We start from the raw sequence: 19131 nt of genomic DNA, 5'->3' as shown, positions 1-19131 counted from the left end.
AGCCTTTGATTGTTTGCATTTGGTCTTTAACTTCAAAATTCACTGCCTCTTGTTGCAGAATTGAACCTGCATCCTCTGAACTACAAAGCAGGCTTCTAATGGTCTAAACTATTTAGCCAGATGGTTAGCAGCTATTTCTTTGAGTATTTGGATTTGGTCCTCAACTTCAAAACTCATTCCATCTCCTAAGGGTTGAACCTGTGCCCTCTGTACTACAAAACAGGCTTCTATTGGCCTAAGCTATTTAGTCAGATGGTTATCAACGATTTCTTCAACCTTTTGAGTGTTTACATTTGGTCCCTAAAAATTGATTGCCTCTCTTGGTAGTATTGAAGTTCCAGTGTGGAAATAAACCCCAAATTAGCTGTAATCAGTTAGATTGGATGAAGGACAGTTGTGAAATGTCTGTTTTGTGAAATGTCATCATGTTTTGACTTTCAGGGCCACTGTAATAACTGGCGTGAGAAAACAAAAGGCTCAGCACACATTTGGTCACTTCTTTACAGCAGCAATTTCAAAATTTATTGAGACTGATTGATTTTTGCAAATAATAGTCAAGCTAATTCTTCCACTAAACATGAAGTTAGAAAGAGGCTTGGACGGCCGGTGGGCCAGCCCCAACATCAAAACAGGAGGCTCATGGTTGACTGTAAAAATGTTTTGTGATCAGTACTATCAACCGAAAAATATCTGCACAAGAGCACTTAAAATCTGCCCAAAACAAAACAGGTGTAAAAACAGGACAGGTTTTTTTGATTATTTAACACATTTTGTTACAAACACAGGTTTATGATAATCATCAATATAAAGTCAGTATCATATTGAACAATATTCCCAATGAAAATAAACAAACCTCAAGCTTCAAGGGCAACCTTTTACAAATTAAAGGCCCTCTGAAACTTGAGAGAGGAAAATAAATAATATATAATAGTAATATAAATTCATATATATGAAGGTATACACACATCACTCTTAGTAGAAGAACAAAATCTAAAGTAAAAAGCGCCAATTTTGAAATATAGTATAATATAGATATACCCATATCTATGGCTTCATGATTTGCACGTGTGAATCAAGCTATACAGGCTAAATGAGGATTGCAATTTGTACACGTCTAAGAATACCCATATTCATCTGCAATAGAGCAAACAGTTCCAGTTTTGCATCATGTGGAATGAGACAGTTGTGTGCAGATGCCGAAGACGTCGCTTTGGTATGACAAAATGAACACAGGCATGCAGTTAAGACCACAGAATCAGGGCACAAAAGGTCAACATACACGGCGGGAAGGAGAATCTAGTCGCCCATCATGATTTGTCTCTTTGAGGATTTTATCCTCAAACGTTTTGCACCTCTAATCTGATCAGTCGCATCTCAGTAATCTCTATCCATCGATAACGAACATTCAGTCATCTCTCGGACACAAACACTCTCGCAAGCACACGGGTGAAATGTCATTGAGGCACATATCGAGGGGTTGATGGCAGACAGTTTTCCTGAAGTACAACCCAGTATGAGGAAGAGGACATACAGCACAGGTTGTGAGAAGAGCACAGGAACGGGGCAAGGGGCGGGGGGGGGGGGGAGTCACACATACAATCCAGACGTCTCTCAGTGGCCACAACAGCACCACAGGACAGAGATTTGTCACTGATCATAGGCTCCTTCCACACCCACCCATTGACATTCATAAAAAATTCTACCCCATTGTCTTTCTTCTTTTTTCGCCCCAATAAGTACAACTGTTTGAGAAATGGGTCAAACAAAAATGCAATAAATAATAACCAATAAAATAAAGACGGCTGCCAGACATGAAGAAAGCATCACAAATCGCATTGTGCTGAGTTTATCAGCTGGGGTTAATGGGGAAGTGCAGTCTACGGCACCTGTAGCAGAGAGGCCTTAGACCTGCATTGGCAACAAAAATGTTTCCCAGAGTTACTACTGCAGTGCTCACTTTCCCTTTATGTAAAATAGAGTAGAAATACAACCTGTAGACTCAGCACTCTTCTGTCTGCATGCTGCATTTCTACTTGATTGTGTGTGTCATGTGAAGGTGTGAGACAGTAGGAACTAGAAAAGAGGAAAAAAAAAAATCAGCTTGGTTTTTAAGATGCAGTCTTCAAAAGCTAGCTGGTCCTTTCACACAGCCCTTCATATTCACGATAATACCATAACATGTGCACTTTTTCAAACTGTGACAAATAGTGACAGGTTCAAAAATAAAAACAACCCAACAACAAAACCGTTAACCACGACAACAAATCCAAAAAGCACCTGCACACACAGACTGTGAAACAAAAGCACTTCATGTATACAAGGTACTAGATTGTTTTTGGTTCGATATTAATCAATTAGTGTACATTAGTGATGCAAAAGCGTGTGCTGAATATATGTCTCAATCAATATCTAACAGAGAAGTTTGACAGTGAAGTTGTTTTCCCCCTTGGTAAAAAAAGCAAATACGACAGAAAAAGCGTAAACTGGCACAATAAAAGGTTGATAAAAGCCCCATGGCTTGCTGTCCACAACAAGGCAAAGTATAAAAGCTTTTTTTTTTCTTATACAAGATATAAAATATCAAAAAAAGAACACACAATAAAGCTTAGCATCCAGCACTTAATAATAATAATTAATAATAGTAACATCAACAGTAATCATAGTTCTGATAATCATAATAATAAGATGTCATCTGCCTCACTTGAATTGTCAATAACTTTGCCAAAAACATGGAAAGAATCTTAAATCAATATAGACTTTTTTTTTTTTTTTGGACACTCAACCATTCTTGCATACAAACATCCGTCCTGTTCCACACAACACACGTAGAGACAGAGAGAGGAAGGGAATGACTTAGGAAAAATTAGGAATCCACAAACAGATTTTTCAATAAATAGCTGTTAAACAAAACAAATTAATATTACACTCTCTACAAATATCAAACTCTGAATTTCAAGCACAATTTTGATCCTCTTCTTTTGACCTTACAAAGCCAGAGAAAATATATCACTGAAAGAAAGATAAATCATGGAAAGAGTCTGCATATTCTGTATTCAGAAATTGAAATTACATGACTTTAAAAAAAAAAAAAAAAAAAAAAAAAAAGGCAGCTCCTCCTTAGATGTGAGAGACTTGGCTCTCAGGTCCTATCACCACAACCTCCAGTGTGAGAGAAACTGAACCGGAGACAGCCAGAGAGACAGAAAGAGTAAATAGTGTAGGTCGTGTGGATCCCATTGTGTGTGCTTGTGTTGATTTTCCAAACAGGGAAAGCAGAAACTGATGTCCACTCTGTGTATAAAGAGGTTTAAAACTCTTAAAACTCTCTTACACACTGTAAAACTGACTTTCAGTCTCTCTGTCTCTCCGTCTCACACACACAATTCACATCCCCTTTTTAAATTCCAAAAAAAAAAAACAAACAAACAAATCCTTATGTACATTTGTCACACCTCCAGTATTTGTTGGAATGGATCGATAGAAACCTTGTGGTAAACTTAAGTGAAGAAAAGATTAAGGACCCCACTGAAAGGCATAGGCTATATAAACAGCAATCTGCACAAAGATTCAGTGATCTCTATATTGTTGATAACAGTCAAGAGGACATAAAGTATATCCTTAAAGGTAGGTGCGGTCACCGAGTTGTTTAGGTAAGTAAAGATCAGATCAAAAATGTAAACCACGGGTTCAGGGCTTTGATAGGAGTCAGTTGTCATTAAAGTGCAAGTCTGTGGCAGTAGGACTCTGCATCAATGTGCCATCGGGCTGCCTGGTCCTCTGACACACATAGCTTTGCAATAGATTTAGACTCTCCCTTCACTCGCAGAGAGAGACTTTCCCCCTAGAAACATTACAGCCAAGGTGGGACCAAGACAGCCCACCCCCACCACCAACTACCCCACCCCCCCAAACTCCCACCCACCCCCACCCTGGCTATTTCCCCTACACCGTCAGTGATCCTTGGTTTCCATGGTGATTGTGATGGCAAACATACAAAGTCGCAGTCTAGCGTTGGCCATGTCCTTGGCAGCGTCCTCATTGATTCCTGTTGTGACAAGAGTAGAAAACTACTGGACTCTGGCCTGAACCCTCAAGAAAAAGAAACACAAAAAAACACTGCATCAGAAGTAAAGGAGGTAAGCAGAAAAAGCCTTGCACTCGAGCCATCTCTTGACCACTCTTCTTCTACTATGGCAGTCAAGGTTGAGAATAGCCTAAGTGTATGTTTCTGTGTGTGTGTGTGTGCGTGTGTCTGTGTACGTGTGTGCGTTTGAGTGTGTTACTCATAATGGTTTTAGATCATTGTCGCGCATCACCCTACAGCATTTCCATTCAAAGGAAGGCCTGCCCACGGTGGGACGAATGGGTAAAGAGAGCAGAGTTTTTCTGCCCAAGAGATCGCAAGAGATCTTCAGAGATTGGTCGACGAGCCACTGCCAGGAGTCTGACGGATTCTAGGAGATCCAGGCGAAGTCCCTCTCGCTCCCATTTTGCTGCTCCCCCTCCTGTGCTGAGGAGTCACTTTCCTCCTTCTCATTGTCCAGTGCTCCGTGTGCCTCAGTGGTCATCCCTGAGTCCTTCCACTTCCCTCCTTCTTCCTCCCCTTCTCCCATCATCTCCCCGTCCCCCTCGACCATCATCTCCTCCTCCCCCTCTCCATCGCCATCGCACTCCGCCTGGTCATCGTGGAAACGGTCGCCCGAGTACAGCTCCTCCTCTGGAGAAATGTCTCCACCCACCTCCCCGTTGTGGTCCAGCAGCGCGGCCATGCCCCGGCCAGAGCAGTCGGCGCAGACGCCGTGACGCCGGGAGCCGTGTTTGATTCCGACACTGGCCGCTGACATGAAGACTCGGCTGCACACTTTACATACATACTTCTTGTCTTTGCTGTGGACCTGTTGGGTGAAAACACATTGTTTAAATACTTTGATTCACACTTTGGATACTGCCCCCTACTGGCGATCGTATGAGCCCACTCACCAGTGTGTGCCTCTTCATGTGCTCCCTCCTGGTGAACTTCTTGCCACAGATTTCACAGGGGTAGGGCCTCTCACCAGTGTGAGAGCGCATGTGCCTCTTTAGGATGCACTGGTGCATAGCAGAGAAACTGCAGTAGGGGCACTTGAACTTTTTACGGATCACTGTGAAGTCATTCACTGTAGGGACAGAAAGAGGGACGGAGAAAAGAGAAGAAAAAAAGAGATTAGTGTTGAATGAAGCTCGTTTAAATAAACCAAGACGTCACTTTTCAGTTATTACATTTAATTAGCAGCTTGGTCTAGAAATGTACCATCAATTCCCATGGCCACCCCAATCCCAGTCAAAGCTACAGTTGCCCTGGCAACAGCTCTTCCTCCATACTAAAGCAATAAAGGCAAGGAGATACTATAAACACACGACACAACAGTCAGTCTGCCTTAGTTGCTCTAGAAGGTCTCTGCTATGGACAGCAAAAACACAGACAGAAAGACAAACACAGACAATGACGAGAAGGCTGGATGTTGGGAAATAAAATCACTCACACAAAGGGAGGCTTCAGTGTAATAAAAAAAAAAAAAAACAACTTGTTAATACCATGTCCCAGTCTTGTGTAGAGGTCTGGTACACCAATTATCTCAAGGTCTAGACTTAAATGGTAGTTAAGCCAGGTGAAGGGCATCCAAGTAAACAGATTTTGTGTGTGTGTGTGTGTGTGTGTGTGTGTGTGTGTGTGCGCGCGCGCTTATGTGTGTATTTGTCTGTGTATGTGTCTGGCCAATGAGAAACTTTACAGTCAAGGCATACAGTATATGACCATGAAAGATCAGGGCTGGATTTATGTGCATACAAACACAACACAACACACCACACGCACCTACTGCACACAGAGGAGGGAGTCAAACACGCAGTTAAGGGTTAAGTTAAGCTATAAGCGACACAACATAATTACCTCCATCTGCAAATCGACTTCTGCTCTGATTAAACACTCAACAGCACATCAACAAAAAACATGCATAAACTGCACAACAGATTAGAGCACCCAGATTTTTTTTAAACATTAAAATGCAAACACAAAGAAAGAAATATTGTGATTATGTGAGTATATGACTACATGAAAGAGGAAAATAACAAAGAGGTTTCCACGGTTTCCATAACAGTTTAATTACAGCATTAAAACTACAAGCAGAATTGCATTCTGTTTAGAAAAGTACATATTTTCATATAGTACATGGGTTTCATTATCTAAAATGAAATATCTTTCAAGATTTACAAACAATACATATTCCAACTCAAAAACACTACACAACATCCATACAGCAGTTGCCATTTCTCCTCAATGGCTGATTCTGCAGAGTTCCTGATTAGTTCCTGACTTCTCTGAGCTGCCAGTCTGTTTTCGCTGCTGGCTAGGACAGAGCGCGCTACCTGAGAAACACCAGTTCTGCTTTTACCGAACAAATTGCAGTTATGTACTGGAGTGACTATGGGTTATTAAAGGGAAACACTAGAGGATGTCTTCCCTTTTGGGTATAGTATTCACACTATGGGTGTACACAGTAAACCTTGAAAACTGGGCTGTATCAAGACAACATCTTGTTGCAGGGTTAAGGCCTGCTGTAAACTGAAAGGAGGAAATTTTGGCAGATTTTTCTGAATCTATGTCAGCAGTGACTTTAAAGCTAGCTCTCTTGATCCCCCCCATTTTCTACTTTGTGCTCACAACTAGACCATTATCCGTCTGCAGCAATGACATCACTGAGCTCATCTGGTATAAAGGGCATCTGCCCCTCTGTCCCCACTTCCTCTTCAGATGAGGGGTCAGGGGTTAAGAAGGGCTGGAGCCATGAAGGACCAATTACTGTCCAGCTCCAGCCACACTCAGCCACTGGAAGACTTACAGATCTGGGACAGAGGAGATGGACTGAGAAAGAGAGACAGCAAACCCCCCATCCCCCATTTGAGCCACTACTGGTCTATTGTTTTAGCCGGCTTTGTCTCGTTCGGCACATCCCCTCCATCTGCACTGATCTGACAACACTGACTGAAGGTAATTATATCAGACTGACGACTGAGGACAAGCTTCTGCATGTCCAGTGAAGGTGGATCTAGAGTAGAATTACTTTTATTTTTACTTTCGCTTTAACTTACAGTAACCACAAATACTTTTATATACTCTATCAAGTTCTTTTACGCCAATTCTAATAATTTATTGAGGTGCACTACCTCTGACAACAGAAATAATCTCATTTGATTTGTGTTTATCCAACTCTCACTGCTGCAATGCTACAAAGTTCCTGCAGGTGGTGTGGTTGCGTGGGCTGTGAGCCACGGCAAAGCCGTGCAGATATGAACTGTGTCTGAGTGTCTTTGTGCCCGTAATGCAGGGGTGGACACAAAGATAAAGATCTCTCTGCCTAAAAAGGAGAGAAGAGTTTAGTCAGACTGGTGACTGGCGACAGTGAGCCAGACAAGTGGTTTAGGTTGGGAAGGTGGAAAGACACCCCCCCAATCTCTCCACCCGTCACCGCAGCAGAAAGCAATTCACCTGTTTATTGGTCCAGTCAGTGCTCAACAAAACTATTCACAAACCCTAAAAATGCTGTATATATAATCTCAGCCAGAGGTTTATTTAAAAGATCAGATTTGCATAGCAGTTGTGCACTTTTGACTTAGAAGTTGTCGATTCCTGTTAAGTCATCCTTAGAAAATATTAATGACATAAAATTTAACAAGTTGTAAAAAAGAAGTGTCCCTCAGTATTTATAGTCATGTCAACAGACATTTGATTTTAAAAGGAATTCTTCCCTTCTCAGTGCAATGACACTACAGATCATTTTTGGCGTACAACACAAGTGAGGATCCACTGCTAATTGATGGGTATGAATGTGTGTACATGAGCCTGCAGCCTGTACATCCAGGCTCAGTTTTCCACATTGATACTGCAATTAAGATTGTCAACTTTTGTCTCCTGGGAAAGCCGCCACAGTGGATATATAACCCCACCCTGCGACATTTCCATCCCAGTGCTGCCTCCCAGTATAGCTCCTGGCATTGACCCCACCTGGCAGCACACTTTAACATGTGTCGCCAGGTTTTTCTGAGTGCTAAAAGCCTTGGCACAGGCAGGGCAAGTGTGCCCTCTCTCTTTGGAGTGCACGGACGACAGGTGCCTGTGCAGGTCTGTGCGGTCTCTGAAGTGTTTCAGACAGTACACGCACTGCATCAGCTTCTTTTTGAAGTGGATGGTCTTCTCGTGTCGGTCTGCGTTGGATTTGAGGGTGAAGCTGGCGGGGCACTGGGAGCAGAGGTAGCGTGCCGGCGTGGGCTCGGCCACCGCAGGGCGGTAGAGGGACTGGTGGAAGTGGAGAGGCTGGGACTGTGGTTGGTGACGGGGCTGGGCGGGCTGGTGGTGCGGACCCTGCATGCTTGGCCAGTCCAGGGACAAGGCCATCAGAGACAGGGTGTGGCGGTACTCGTGTTCCCTGAGATGCTCCAGGCTGCTGAACAGCCGTTTGCACAGGGAGCAGGCGAACCCCTGTGAGGGCCAAGCACTGGGCTCTGGCAGGACTCTTTCCCCTGATCCTCCTCCTTCGCCCAGCACCATCAGCCCTTTAGTCCCTCTGCCAGCCACGGACACTGACGCAGGCATGGTCAAGCCACCAGCAAAGCTCCCATCGCCCATCTGATCCCTCTCGACAGGGGACTGGTCACCTTCCAAGGCTGAGATAGCGAGAAGGAGGGTGAGAATAAAAGTGAGAGAAATAGATAAGGTATAAAAGGAGAAGAAAAAAAACTCTCCCTTAAGTTATCTAGATGTGACATACTTCAACTCTTAAAGCCTTAACCATACCTGTGCTGTATCCTTTCATGTCTTTTTCATCTTTTATTCCCCCCTGTGAACACAAAACATTTCGTTATGTCACACACACAAATTGATACAGGGCTGTATGGAATGTTGTCTGGGCATGCAGGAGGCAGGCAGGTGAGACAAGCTGTGAAGACAACACGTGTGAGAAACACTGAGAAACAAAGAGAGAAAATATGAAAACAGAAAAGGAAAAAAAAATACAAGAGAAACGACAGATCAGAATGATTTAAAGACAAATAAATTGTTAGAGATTAGCGAGCAAACAGAGAATACGTCTTGTACAGTAAATAACTGACAGTTCCCCGATGCTAGAGCTGTCCTATGAGACACAGAATGAGCACTAATGTTGATATACAGTATTAATAATATTATCTTTCTGTTGCTCATATACAACCCCCACTTGGGTGTTAGCAAGGTGCACCGATCCCCCTGTCCCCACTTCCCCTTTACATCCCATCTGAACTGTATCTGTCCTCCATCTACTCCATGCTCCTGCCATTCCTTCACCCCCACCCATTTCCTCGGCCCCTACACTCCTCCTCCTCCTCCTCCTCTCCAAGAACAGAACACCGTGCACTGGGCAAACAGATGGCTTGTCCGTAGAGATAGGGAGGCTTGTTGGGAGGCAGGTCCACTGAAATCAAATGCTGCTCACCCGCACACACACACTCACACACACACACGATGTACACACACAGACTGGCACAAAACTCCAATCCACACATGCTCATACTGCCATGCTCAAACACACACACTGACACACACAGACACACAGAGAGAGAGAGCAGAACAAACAATTTCCTGGGCTGTGAGAGCAAACCTCTCATTGTCTACTAGTATTGATTCTACTCAGTCTCATCTCACTACCTTGCCCGTTATCTGCCATCTCTGAGCTCACGCTGCCATTGTGACTTGATGTGTCATCTCTAATCTAACCGCTATAAACTACATTACCGCTAATGCTGAGCAAAGACTCCTGGCTTGAAGGTGAATTCTGGTCTAGCTATATTAAAAGATTATATGAAAAGCGAGACAAGGGTGAAGAATTGGAAATCTGAAAGGAAGAGAGAGAGAGCAAACAAATCATACAGAAAAGAAAGACAAACATAAGAAAAAACACAGTGTTTCTTCTCCAGCGTAGCAGGAAATATGCCAGATTCCACAAAGAGAATGAGATACAGAGAGGGGTTGAGCGATGATGTGCTTGAGTATAAAAAAGACTTTGAGTCCAGTGTTGTAAAATAACCCCATTAACCCCCCCAACCCTCCCACCACGTCACCGGTCACTTTCTACTCTCCATCACTTCTCAACCCCTCTCTGTGTTTTGCAGAAGCAGGATGAAGCTGCCCCCCATGGGATCCTTAACCTCCACTCTTTTTTTTTTTTTTTAAACATGGATCAAACTTTTATCTGACTGGAGTTGAAGAACCCAGAGAGCAGCCTCAGCCCTGGAGCCGAGCCAGGCTCCCTGTGTGCTTACCTCAGGCAAGGTGGAGGACTCAGGGCCCTCAGGAGCCTCTTCCACTTCCATGTCCAATCTTTCTGAGCGCAGTGGGGATGCCCCAGCCCGGAGACCGGGGGCCTCCAGGGGCCGAGGCTCAGAGGGGAGCAGTGGCGTGGGTGGAGTGGGCGGGCAGTATGCTGATGTCGATGATGATGATGACAACGATGTAGATGACGATGATGGCGGTAGTGGTAGTGGTGATGGTGGAAGATGAGGAAGAAGAAGAGGAAGAGGAGGAGGAGGAGGAGGAGGAGGAGAAGAGCCAGCCCCCTGTTTGTTATGAATAGTGGCCCCCGTGGCCCCTGGCCGGAGCGTGCTGCAGTAGTTGTTGGAGCGGAGCCCTGAGGAGCACAGGAAACGAGTCTCACCCACCCACTCACGTACAACTGCAACTCTGCTAGCAGCTGGCCACCAGAACACAACGGGAGAGAGTGGGCAGGGGGGCACACAGAGGCTGCCAGTGCTACACTATCAAACACTATGCAGAGGGGGAGGAAGAAAAACTCTGAAGTTTCACTTTCCACCAGCCGAGGGGAAAGGGTTAGGGCTTCTCTTCTCTCTTTCTCTCTCTTTTTCTTTCGCTCCTCAGCTCTCCTTCTCCTTCCACCCACATGCGTGCGCAGAGGATGGCAGCATGTGTGTGTGTTTTGTGAGAGGAGTGTGCATGTGCTGTGTGAGCGAGTAAAATGCATATAAGGAGAGGGCTTGAGGATCCTCTGTAGCGTGGAGGGAGACGGTTTTGGAGAGGAGCCATCTTGCAGCTCAAGTGAAGACTTTTTGTACACGCAGGGTAAAGGACGACTATATCGACCATGTAAGATGTTTACCAGCAACAAGTTAAGACACGGTGGATAAAGAATTTGAAATTTCTTGCAGAGCCTTTAGCTCTCCATAACTGTTCACACAGAAGTTTTTCTGCTACATTAATATCACCATTAGCTGATACTGAGAGTGTGTCTCTTTTTCTTTTAGTGCATATTAATCAAAGTATAATGTATTGCAGGTTATTCTGGACTCTCTCTGTGTGTGCGTGTGTGTGTGTGCATGAGCATGTGTGAGTGTGGGCAGCGTTTTGGGGAATGTCTCCAGAGTTATGCAGTGGGTTAGCCATTCATTGCCCTCCTCTGCACAACGGACAGAATCACACAACCATGAGGCTCGACCGTGGACGGATTCCTGGAATGTTAAACTACCGCGCCCGACACTCCCCACTCCCACTTACTGAGAACACACACAAATGCTTAACTCCCCATCTCTTCTTCTTCTCCTTCTTCTTCTTCTTCTTCCTCCCCACCCCTGACAGTAACGGGAGGAACAACATTAACAGGGAGGAAAAAGCGGAGACAGAGAGTAAAAAGGGATGAGCTACAGGTGAGAGGGTGCAGCTCATTAACAAATGGTGTTCTGGCAGGAAGCACTTCTTAGAAAAAGGACTATCATGGAATATCTACGTCAGCTGGGTTAAACAGTTTCAAGCCTCTTGAAGAACTCAAACATACAACTGCAATTTTCGCAATCTTGTCTTGCTGAGTTTAATATTGCTGTCGTGTCTGGCAAGCTGTAAAGAATACAAATAACAGCAGGCTGACTCACTGCGCAGTGACAGCAGCACAAGAAATAGAAGAAAAATACAATAATGCAGAGTAACCAAATTACCTTAACAACAAATGACTGTAGAGGAACTTAAATACAACCTTCATCCTCTCATAATCGGGTCAGGACCGAGGACTGTGTAGGCTTTAGGGAACCAGTTACTGTAAGGTGACTTACCAGTTGCCAATAGCCAATCAACTAAAACTTGGTAAGTCTGTTAGGAATAAATAGCCAGATAGGATTGGGGTGCTCCATGACTCCATGACTCCATGGCTAAAAAGGCTTAATGATGCCCTGTTAGCTATATCCTGTGGGAAGTTTTTTAAAAAACTCTTTTTATAAAATATAAAAAAGAGGCAAACCTGGATTTGGATCCATGTTTCAGACACGGTATGTATCTCCTGCAGGTAAGAGATGTTGGGAACAGTGCCAGCAACTCCCAAAAAGTTTATATATAAAGTGGATCAGGTCACCTTTAGCAAAAAATCCTACTACCAGATTGAAGTTATTTCCATCTCCTGTATCGATATCTGCCTTTACATCAACCCTTACTGTTCTGCCTTTCCTCTTGCTTTAAAAAAAGAGGGGCAGAGGGTATGGCTTTGCTATGTAGTATTTGAATTTTAAATCTGGAAAGTCTCTTACCCCACATTAACAAAATTTGTGTTACTAACATAAATAAAAATCATTAAAATCCCTGGAGAGTAGATACGGAGCCACTGGGAGCTACTGTACAGGGCTGAGTCAATTTTCAAAAGTAGATGTGAAGTGATGAGAAGCAGGCAGTGGAGAGAAAAGTTCAATAACGTCAGTATGATCCCTATAGTTAATTGGATGTTCTTTACAGCCGGTACGCGGTGGCAGTGTGGACAGGTGCGCGGGGATGGTCCGGCAAAATCCATTGTCTGGCATTGATTGTCTGACGCACAGAGAGGTAGCAGGGCCAAATCCAAATGATCTTAATTGGATTCAGGACGTTGACTGACATACAAGCCAGATCCACTGTATTTTGGCATTCCACATGCTCGGAAGATGTAGTCTGTGTGACCCATGCAAAGGATAGCAAAGAGAGGAGCCGTGCATTTGAATCACAAGCCCTGGCAACAAGTCGAGGGTCGGATCAGTTTGGATAGCCGAATGTAAAGAGAGAGAGGTGTTCAGCGGTTAAACCGTCGAACACTGATTGTCAGTTTGGTCCGATTTTGGACGTATGGAAAATGCTTTATTAAACAGTCAGTTATACAGAAAAGAGAGAACAAGAGAAGGAGGGAAGGGGGGGGGACTCTGTGTCAAGACCTTTTGCTGATATTCAGTGGTCTCTCATGAATTGGGCCAGGTGACCTTGCTCTACCTCCTCTCTGCCTAGATCAATACTTTCCCAGGATTTTAAACCAACATACTTTGATGCTCCACAACTGAAGTAAAAAGAGGGGGGGGGGACAAGAGTGAGACAAATATGGAGGAATCGCAGAAGGAGCTGGCCAGGAGGGGAGGGAGTGAGGGAGAGTGTGAGGGATGGGTGTTAAGGAGGGGTGAAGGAGAAATGGATGGAGGGGAATGGAGGGAGGGAGGGACGGCGTGAGGGGGAGTACAGGAGGGAAAAAAGGACAGGAAGGATGTTAAGCAGGGGTGAAGGAGAAGCAAGGAGGAGAACAGGAGGAGGGGAAAGAGGGCTGAATGGAGGGAGGGAGGCAGGGAGGCAGGGAACAGCGATCTGTCAAACCGGGCAGACTTATCCTCCGCCCAGTAATCTGAGGTACAGTGTTTGTTTATCTTCTGTCCTCATTTAGACACAGGGACAGACCAGTGGAGGGAGGGGAGGTTGTTGGCCATCTCGACAAGCCCATTTCCCCAACCCCTATTGTGCAGAGAATTCAAAATAAGGTTTGGCTAACCAAAAACCTCCCCAAGGTTTCTTTCTTGGTGACAAGTGAAATACAGCTATAAGAATCATTCAACATTTTTTTTTCCAAGCAGGGAGCAAATGATTAACATTCTCTGAATTTTCCAAATCTCCTATTCATATAGTCAAGGCTGAGTGTATCTGTAAAGTGTGAATGTGTATCAAAAAGCCTCTTCTTCTCTTTTCTGGAGCTTGTGAGGCTGCCTATCTGTGCTGTGACAGCATCTGATTCTCCTCTTTAAGCCAACAGAAACATCTCAATCCCACACACTTAACACTTACACAAAAGGGGTGATGTGATGTGACGTGCGTGTGCGAGCACGTGCGCGTGTGTGCAGTTGTGAATGTGTGTTTTGGTCTATTCAGTCCCAGCTCTGTCTTTTATTTTGTAGGTGAGTGGGGCTCAACTCAAAAGGCATGACTAGGCTTGGAGTTGTACCCTTCCTTTGCTTTTCTTCCACTCACAAAGACAGGCAGAACTCGGGACAAAAGATCCAATTACTAGCCAGTAAAAGCAAAGAAAAACACAAACACGCGAGTCACACACACACACACACACACACACACACAAATGTGCCCACGCGGATGTGGACTCAAGCTAATATACGCTCACACAGAGCGCACTCACACAGAGAGATACACACATGTACTGTAGACACACAGACAGTTTAACACCCTCACTGAGGGCAAAAAAAACTGACTGAATGAAGGAAAAATTCCCCAGTTAATGTGGAAAAATTAAGTGCAATTAAGCATGAGTATTGATCTATTATTAATATGATTAGTAAATGATTTATTCGACAATAAGTGGAGGCATTGAGTGGAACATTTAAGTTGATTTAATAATTGTTTCTACTGTTTTCTACTCATTCAAAGTGGGCGAAGGTCATAAAAGGCTTAACACACAAAAATAAAACTAAAGTTGCAAAGACATTCATAATCACAAAAAAAAAGAAATTTTATGATAAACAAATACTTGAATATAGCTTGAAGTACTGTTGTAATCTGTTTTACCTCACAACATCACATTTTTCTATTGTAAAGTGATGTTTTCAGAGGCACAATTTTGAGAAAATACCCCTAATTTTGAAGGCACTTTTAACAGCAAGCAGAGGTTTGTTCCCTAATTGAGTAGAGCAAAGCTGAAATTCAGTAAGCAACTAATATCTGAACAGTTGCTGCAGTTCTGTTGTGTTATTTTGCTGCTGTGAAATACAGCCATAGACCCACTGATACGCACAAAGAAACTGTCACATAAAACCAAACAAATTTTCTCACGACAGCGAGAGCGATCCCAGCAAAATGTTCTCTCACTGAGTCACCGCTGACTATTCATCACCGGTGTTGCCACACAAACTCGTTACACGCTCAAGTGGCACCACACACACGCACGCACGCATGCATTCAGACTTATCCAAATACAGTGGCTGATGAGGGAAAATACTCTGCAGCAGAGGACACTCATGTCAAAAGCGGTCAGGCCTGTATGTTTTAAGTCTCACAGGTGACCACATGAGCAGGCACTCAAAAATACACTAGTAGATTTGTGTACACTTGATGTGTAAGTTATGATGAGATGTGTGGCTGGTCGGGGCGTCAGCGTGTGTGTGTGTGTGTGTGTGTGTGTGTAATGATCAGTGTGAGCGCAGTGTTGGTAAATAGTGACTTACACGACAGGGAGTGTCCTCCTTTGGGCAGGTACTCGTAGAGCAAGGGGTTATCATCTCCCATCATCTCAGCCCGCAGTGACAGCAGGCTGTTCTTACTCATCAGCGCCGCCTTCAGATTGGCCACAGATGAGATTGTCCCGCCCCCGGTTCCTCCCCCGGCCTCCTCCGATTCGTTGGGACCCATGAAGCCGGGCTCTGTGGCGAGAGCCTCTTCCTGTTTGAGGAAGAAGTCGAGGCGTTCGCCGCGGCTGTCTGAGCTGTTGGGTTCAGTCACGTCTGCCCCTGAATAGAGATGAGGTAACAGAAGATGGGTGAGGCTCCTCTGTCCTCACAGCACTGTTTTTGCATAATTCAAGGGATTACATGCTTCCCCATGGGCTGAAAATCCTGTCACTCTTGGGTTTGTGAAAACCCTTAGAAAGGGGATATAACAAGGGATGGTGGTCAAACTAAAAAAAACACAACAATATACTTAAAAAGTTCTCACTTAGTTGATTTAAGGGTTCACCCAACAGTGACAAAAGCGTGAGTGAAAATACAACCCCCCCCACACACACCATATTAAACCAATTCTTTCAAACCTCTCAGCCGAATCATCGTTTACACCCTGTGTTTTCGGTAGTGACTACCAACACGTCACTGCTCTGATTCATCTCCTTCTCTCTCCTCAACTCCCTAACATACCTCATCATCACCAGTCAACAAAAATACAGGGAGATCATAAAGAGACAGTGAGAGAGAGAAAGGCAGACACAGACGTGGTGCTTGTGTTATGTGTGTGCGTTACAGTATGTCTGCATGTGTGTTTAGCCGTCAGTGTCGTTGAAAGCGGAGTGTGTAGAAAAGCTGTCAGCAGTAGACATGTCGCTGGAGGTTCCACTGTAGATCTACAAGACTGTCAGACCACACTGCTGACGACGGCTCCGCTCAACACTAACAGACACACACACATGGGCAAATACAGACACAAAAACACACTTTCTTTGCCTCCTAATTGACATTTAACTGATGACAGGTTGCTTTCTCTAACAAAGACTTAGACAAAAATACACACCACGCACATCACTGACTTGGAGACTTTGAAAGAATGGCTTGTCTACACGTAAAACAAACACACACACACACACACACACACACACACACAGACTTCTGGGCGCTAATGCAGACTTGAGATCGCCTTAAAGGGGGTGTGTGTGCGTAATTATGTTTGATTGTTCTGGACAGAAACCTTCTGACATCCTGATATAAGTCTAGCAAAGCCCATGCAGTGACAGATGAATTCACACTTAAAGCTAATGGAGAATAAACAAAGTGAAGACAGAAAACAGGGGTGATGCAGGGGCACAAAGAAGAGAAACAGAGCAGAAAAAGCAAAGCAAAAAGAATGAGTGAAAAAATAGAATAGGAACAGGAGAACAAAATAGCCCTATTGTCCATTTTAACTACAGTCAGGTAGTGCTAAGTGTTTCCTGTGCAGCCCGGTGCTCGTCTGCTGCAGGGGGAGTCAAGGTGACAGAGACAGTAGTTTGCCTCCACGTCTGGAATACCGATGGGTATACAGCCTCTTCACAGCCTACTAGGTCAATGTTGACCACTCTCTCTCTCTCTCTCTCTCTCTCTCTCATCTCACACACACACACACACACACACACACACGTCAGTCATTTTTCATGTTCAGTATAGATAAATGATCACAGATCAGATAGATTGATACACGCTCTGTATGCACAGTTGCACATAGACGCGCAGATCTGAAAGGTGTAGTGATACGAGTGAGATATTGAGGACGCAGGGAAGGAGATGGGGCGCGACAGATAAGAGTGACATACATACGAAGTAATCAGCAGCCGTCAAACTACTAGCAGTCGCGGAGGAAGATATAAAAAAGAGGAGATAAAGTAGGAGAAATGAGGAAAGAAGAGAGGAGGCACGGACAGGGTGGAGAGAAGAAAGACAGAGAGAGAGAGGAAAAAAGGCAGGGGAGTGTAAAAGCGGGGGTGTTGAGCTGTGGAGGAAGCACAGAAGATACACACAAAACACACATGCGTGCATCCACACACACCCCCACCCCACCCGCATACACACACACACACACAAACAAAGTTAATTAAGGAGGGGGTGTAGGGGTTGGCGTAAGGGGCACGAGGTGCAGGAATTCATTAGAGCTCTGCCCCCTCCTTCAGTGGGCAGCCCAGCAGCCACAGGAGTCAATCAATAACATAGATCTGCTGTGGGCCAACAACAAACACACACACACACACAAACACACAAGTGCACGTATATGGAGAAAGGAGAGGCAGACAAATGGAAGGAGAGGAAGCGAAGGAGAGAGAGAAAAGAGGGTCACCTCTGACCCCCATCTCCCTCCACTCATCTGTTCATTGGACGAGTGAATGACCCCTGACCACTTTTCCCAGCATCCCCTGGACACGTGCATCTACAGATGGAACATGTCCGCCCTCCTCACAGTCATACAGTAACAATGCTTCAGTCACACACTGCACATTAAGTGGCAAGGCTATGGAAACTGATTGCTTCACGATTTCCTTACAGAAAACAGTAACATTTCAGACTTTTTTTCCCTCCACTCCAAAATGCATGAAATTAATATGTATGTTTTACACATTAGCACAGGACTCTCTCTGTCCTGCTGACACACTCAGTTGTGGAACATACAGTATCCCGCTTTCTGAGGATTTATCCACATTTCCGAGACTAAGCGTGAGATATTAGAAATTAGTATTCAGCTGACCGCAAACAGGCTTCCGCACCAAATAATCGGAATATAGTACATAATCCTCCTTCACTTATGTAAGCTTCATCGGCCCCACGTAGATGGTGTGTTACTTAAACCTCATCCTGTTCCAACAGATAAAATCATTTACCACACCAGAAACAGTCGCACCTAATCCCATGCACGCAGCTTATGGATTTCATCATACGTGTGCCGGGTTGCACTGAGGATTTGTAGACACACATATTGTAGTGTCTTTCAGAGCCAATAGGTTTATCTGGAGTTTTAGAGACACTGGGGTTACATCATTCCTTTGTGCGCATATGCTGAGTGTTAACATTACTGGTTGTCATGAAGCAACCTATGAATTTCAATGGCATGGGATATGCCTTTGAACTGCATGGTCAGACACAAAAAAAACAATAGCATTTTCCTCATTTTTTCCCTTCCTTTCTTTTGCCTTTACAGTGCAGCGGTCTCTGTACAGTGAAGGGAATTTTCATTTTCCCCTTCATAAAAGAGTCCGAATAATTTAGATTTCTGCTTTCTGAAGAGATCCTCCGTTTAATTTGGTTGCCATGGTAGCCGGGCACCCTTGGCTTCAACATTTATGCTAAATAAAACCCCCTTTTAAAAGGAGAGACAAATATGTGGAAATGGTGGTTCTCTTTGTTCATGTGCGAGTTTGCGTGTGTGCGCGTGAGTGTATGTGAGTGTGCATGCGCGCGCGTGAGCGATGCTGCAAGCTATGTGGGGGCTTGAGTGGGAAAAAGCAAAGGCGGAATAAGACTTGCCTTGGAATAAAAGATGTGCGTGTTGAACTATACTTCAAATGTGTTGTGAGGGATACTGCATTTATCATCCATTGAGAGAGTTAC

General features: G+C 44.4%; 1 protein-coding gene across 4 annotated transcripts in view; it reads right to left on the bottom strand.

Annotated features, from left to right (window-relative positions):
• Positions 1-487: 487 nt before the first annotated feature.
• zbtb46 (zinc finger and BTB domain containing 46) overlaps positions 488-19131 on the bottom strand; it is a 59981-nt gene continuing 41337 nt past the window's right edge. For 2 of the 4 annotated variants that reach the window (XM_018686017.2, XM_018686018.2), the window contains exons 4-7: positions 15520-15801; positions 10330-10694; positions 8831-8873; positions 6117-8700 (exon numbers count right to left, since the gene is read on the bottom strand). In XM_018686017.2, the coding sequence (XP_018541533.1) occupies positions 7901-8700; positions 8831-8873; positions 10330-10694; positions 15520-15801 (1490 nt within the window). In that variant the 3' untranslated portion in view covers positions 6117-7900. Of the gene's footprint in view, positions 4896-4980; positions 5157-6116; positions 8701-8830; positions 8874-10329; positions 10695-15519; positions 15802-19131 lie in introns of those variants that run through there. The other 2 variants (XM_051071289.1, XM_018686022.2) reach the window with 2 other exon arrangements.

This window comes from Lates calcarifer, linkage group LG6 (genome assembly GCF_001640805.2).
Source record: "Lates calcarifer isolate ASB-BC8 linkage group LG6, TLL_Latcal_v3, whole genome shotgun sequence".
Lineage (NCBI taxonomy): Eukaryota > Metazoa > Chordata > Actinopteri > Centropomidae > Lates > Lates calcarifer.
This window is presented reverse-complemented; position numbering and strand designations above follow the sequence as displayed.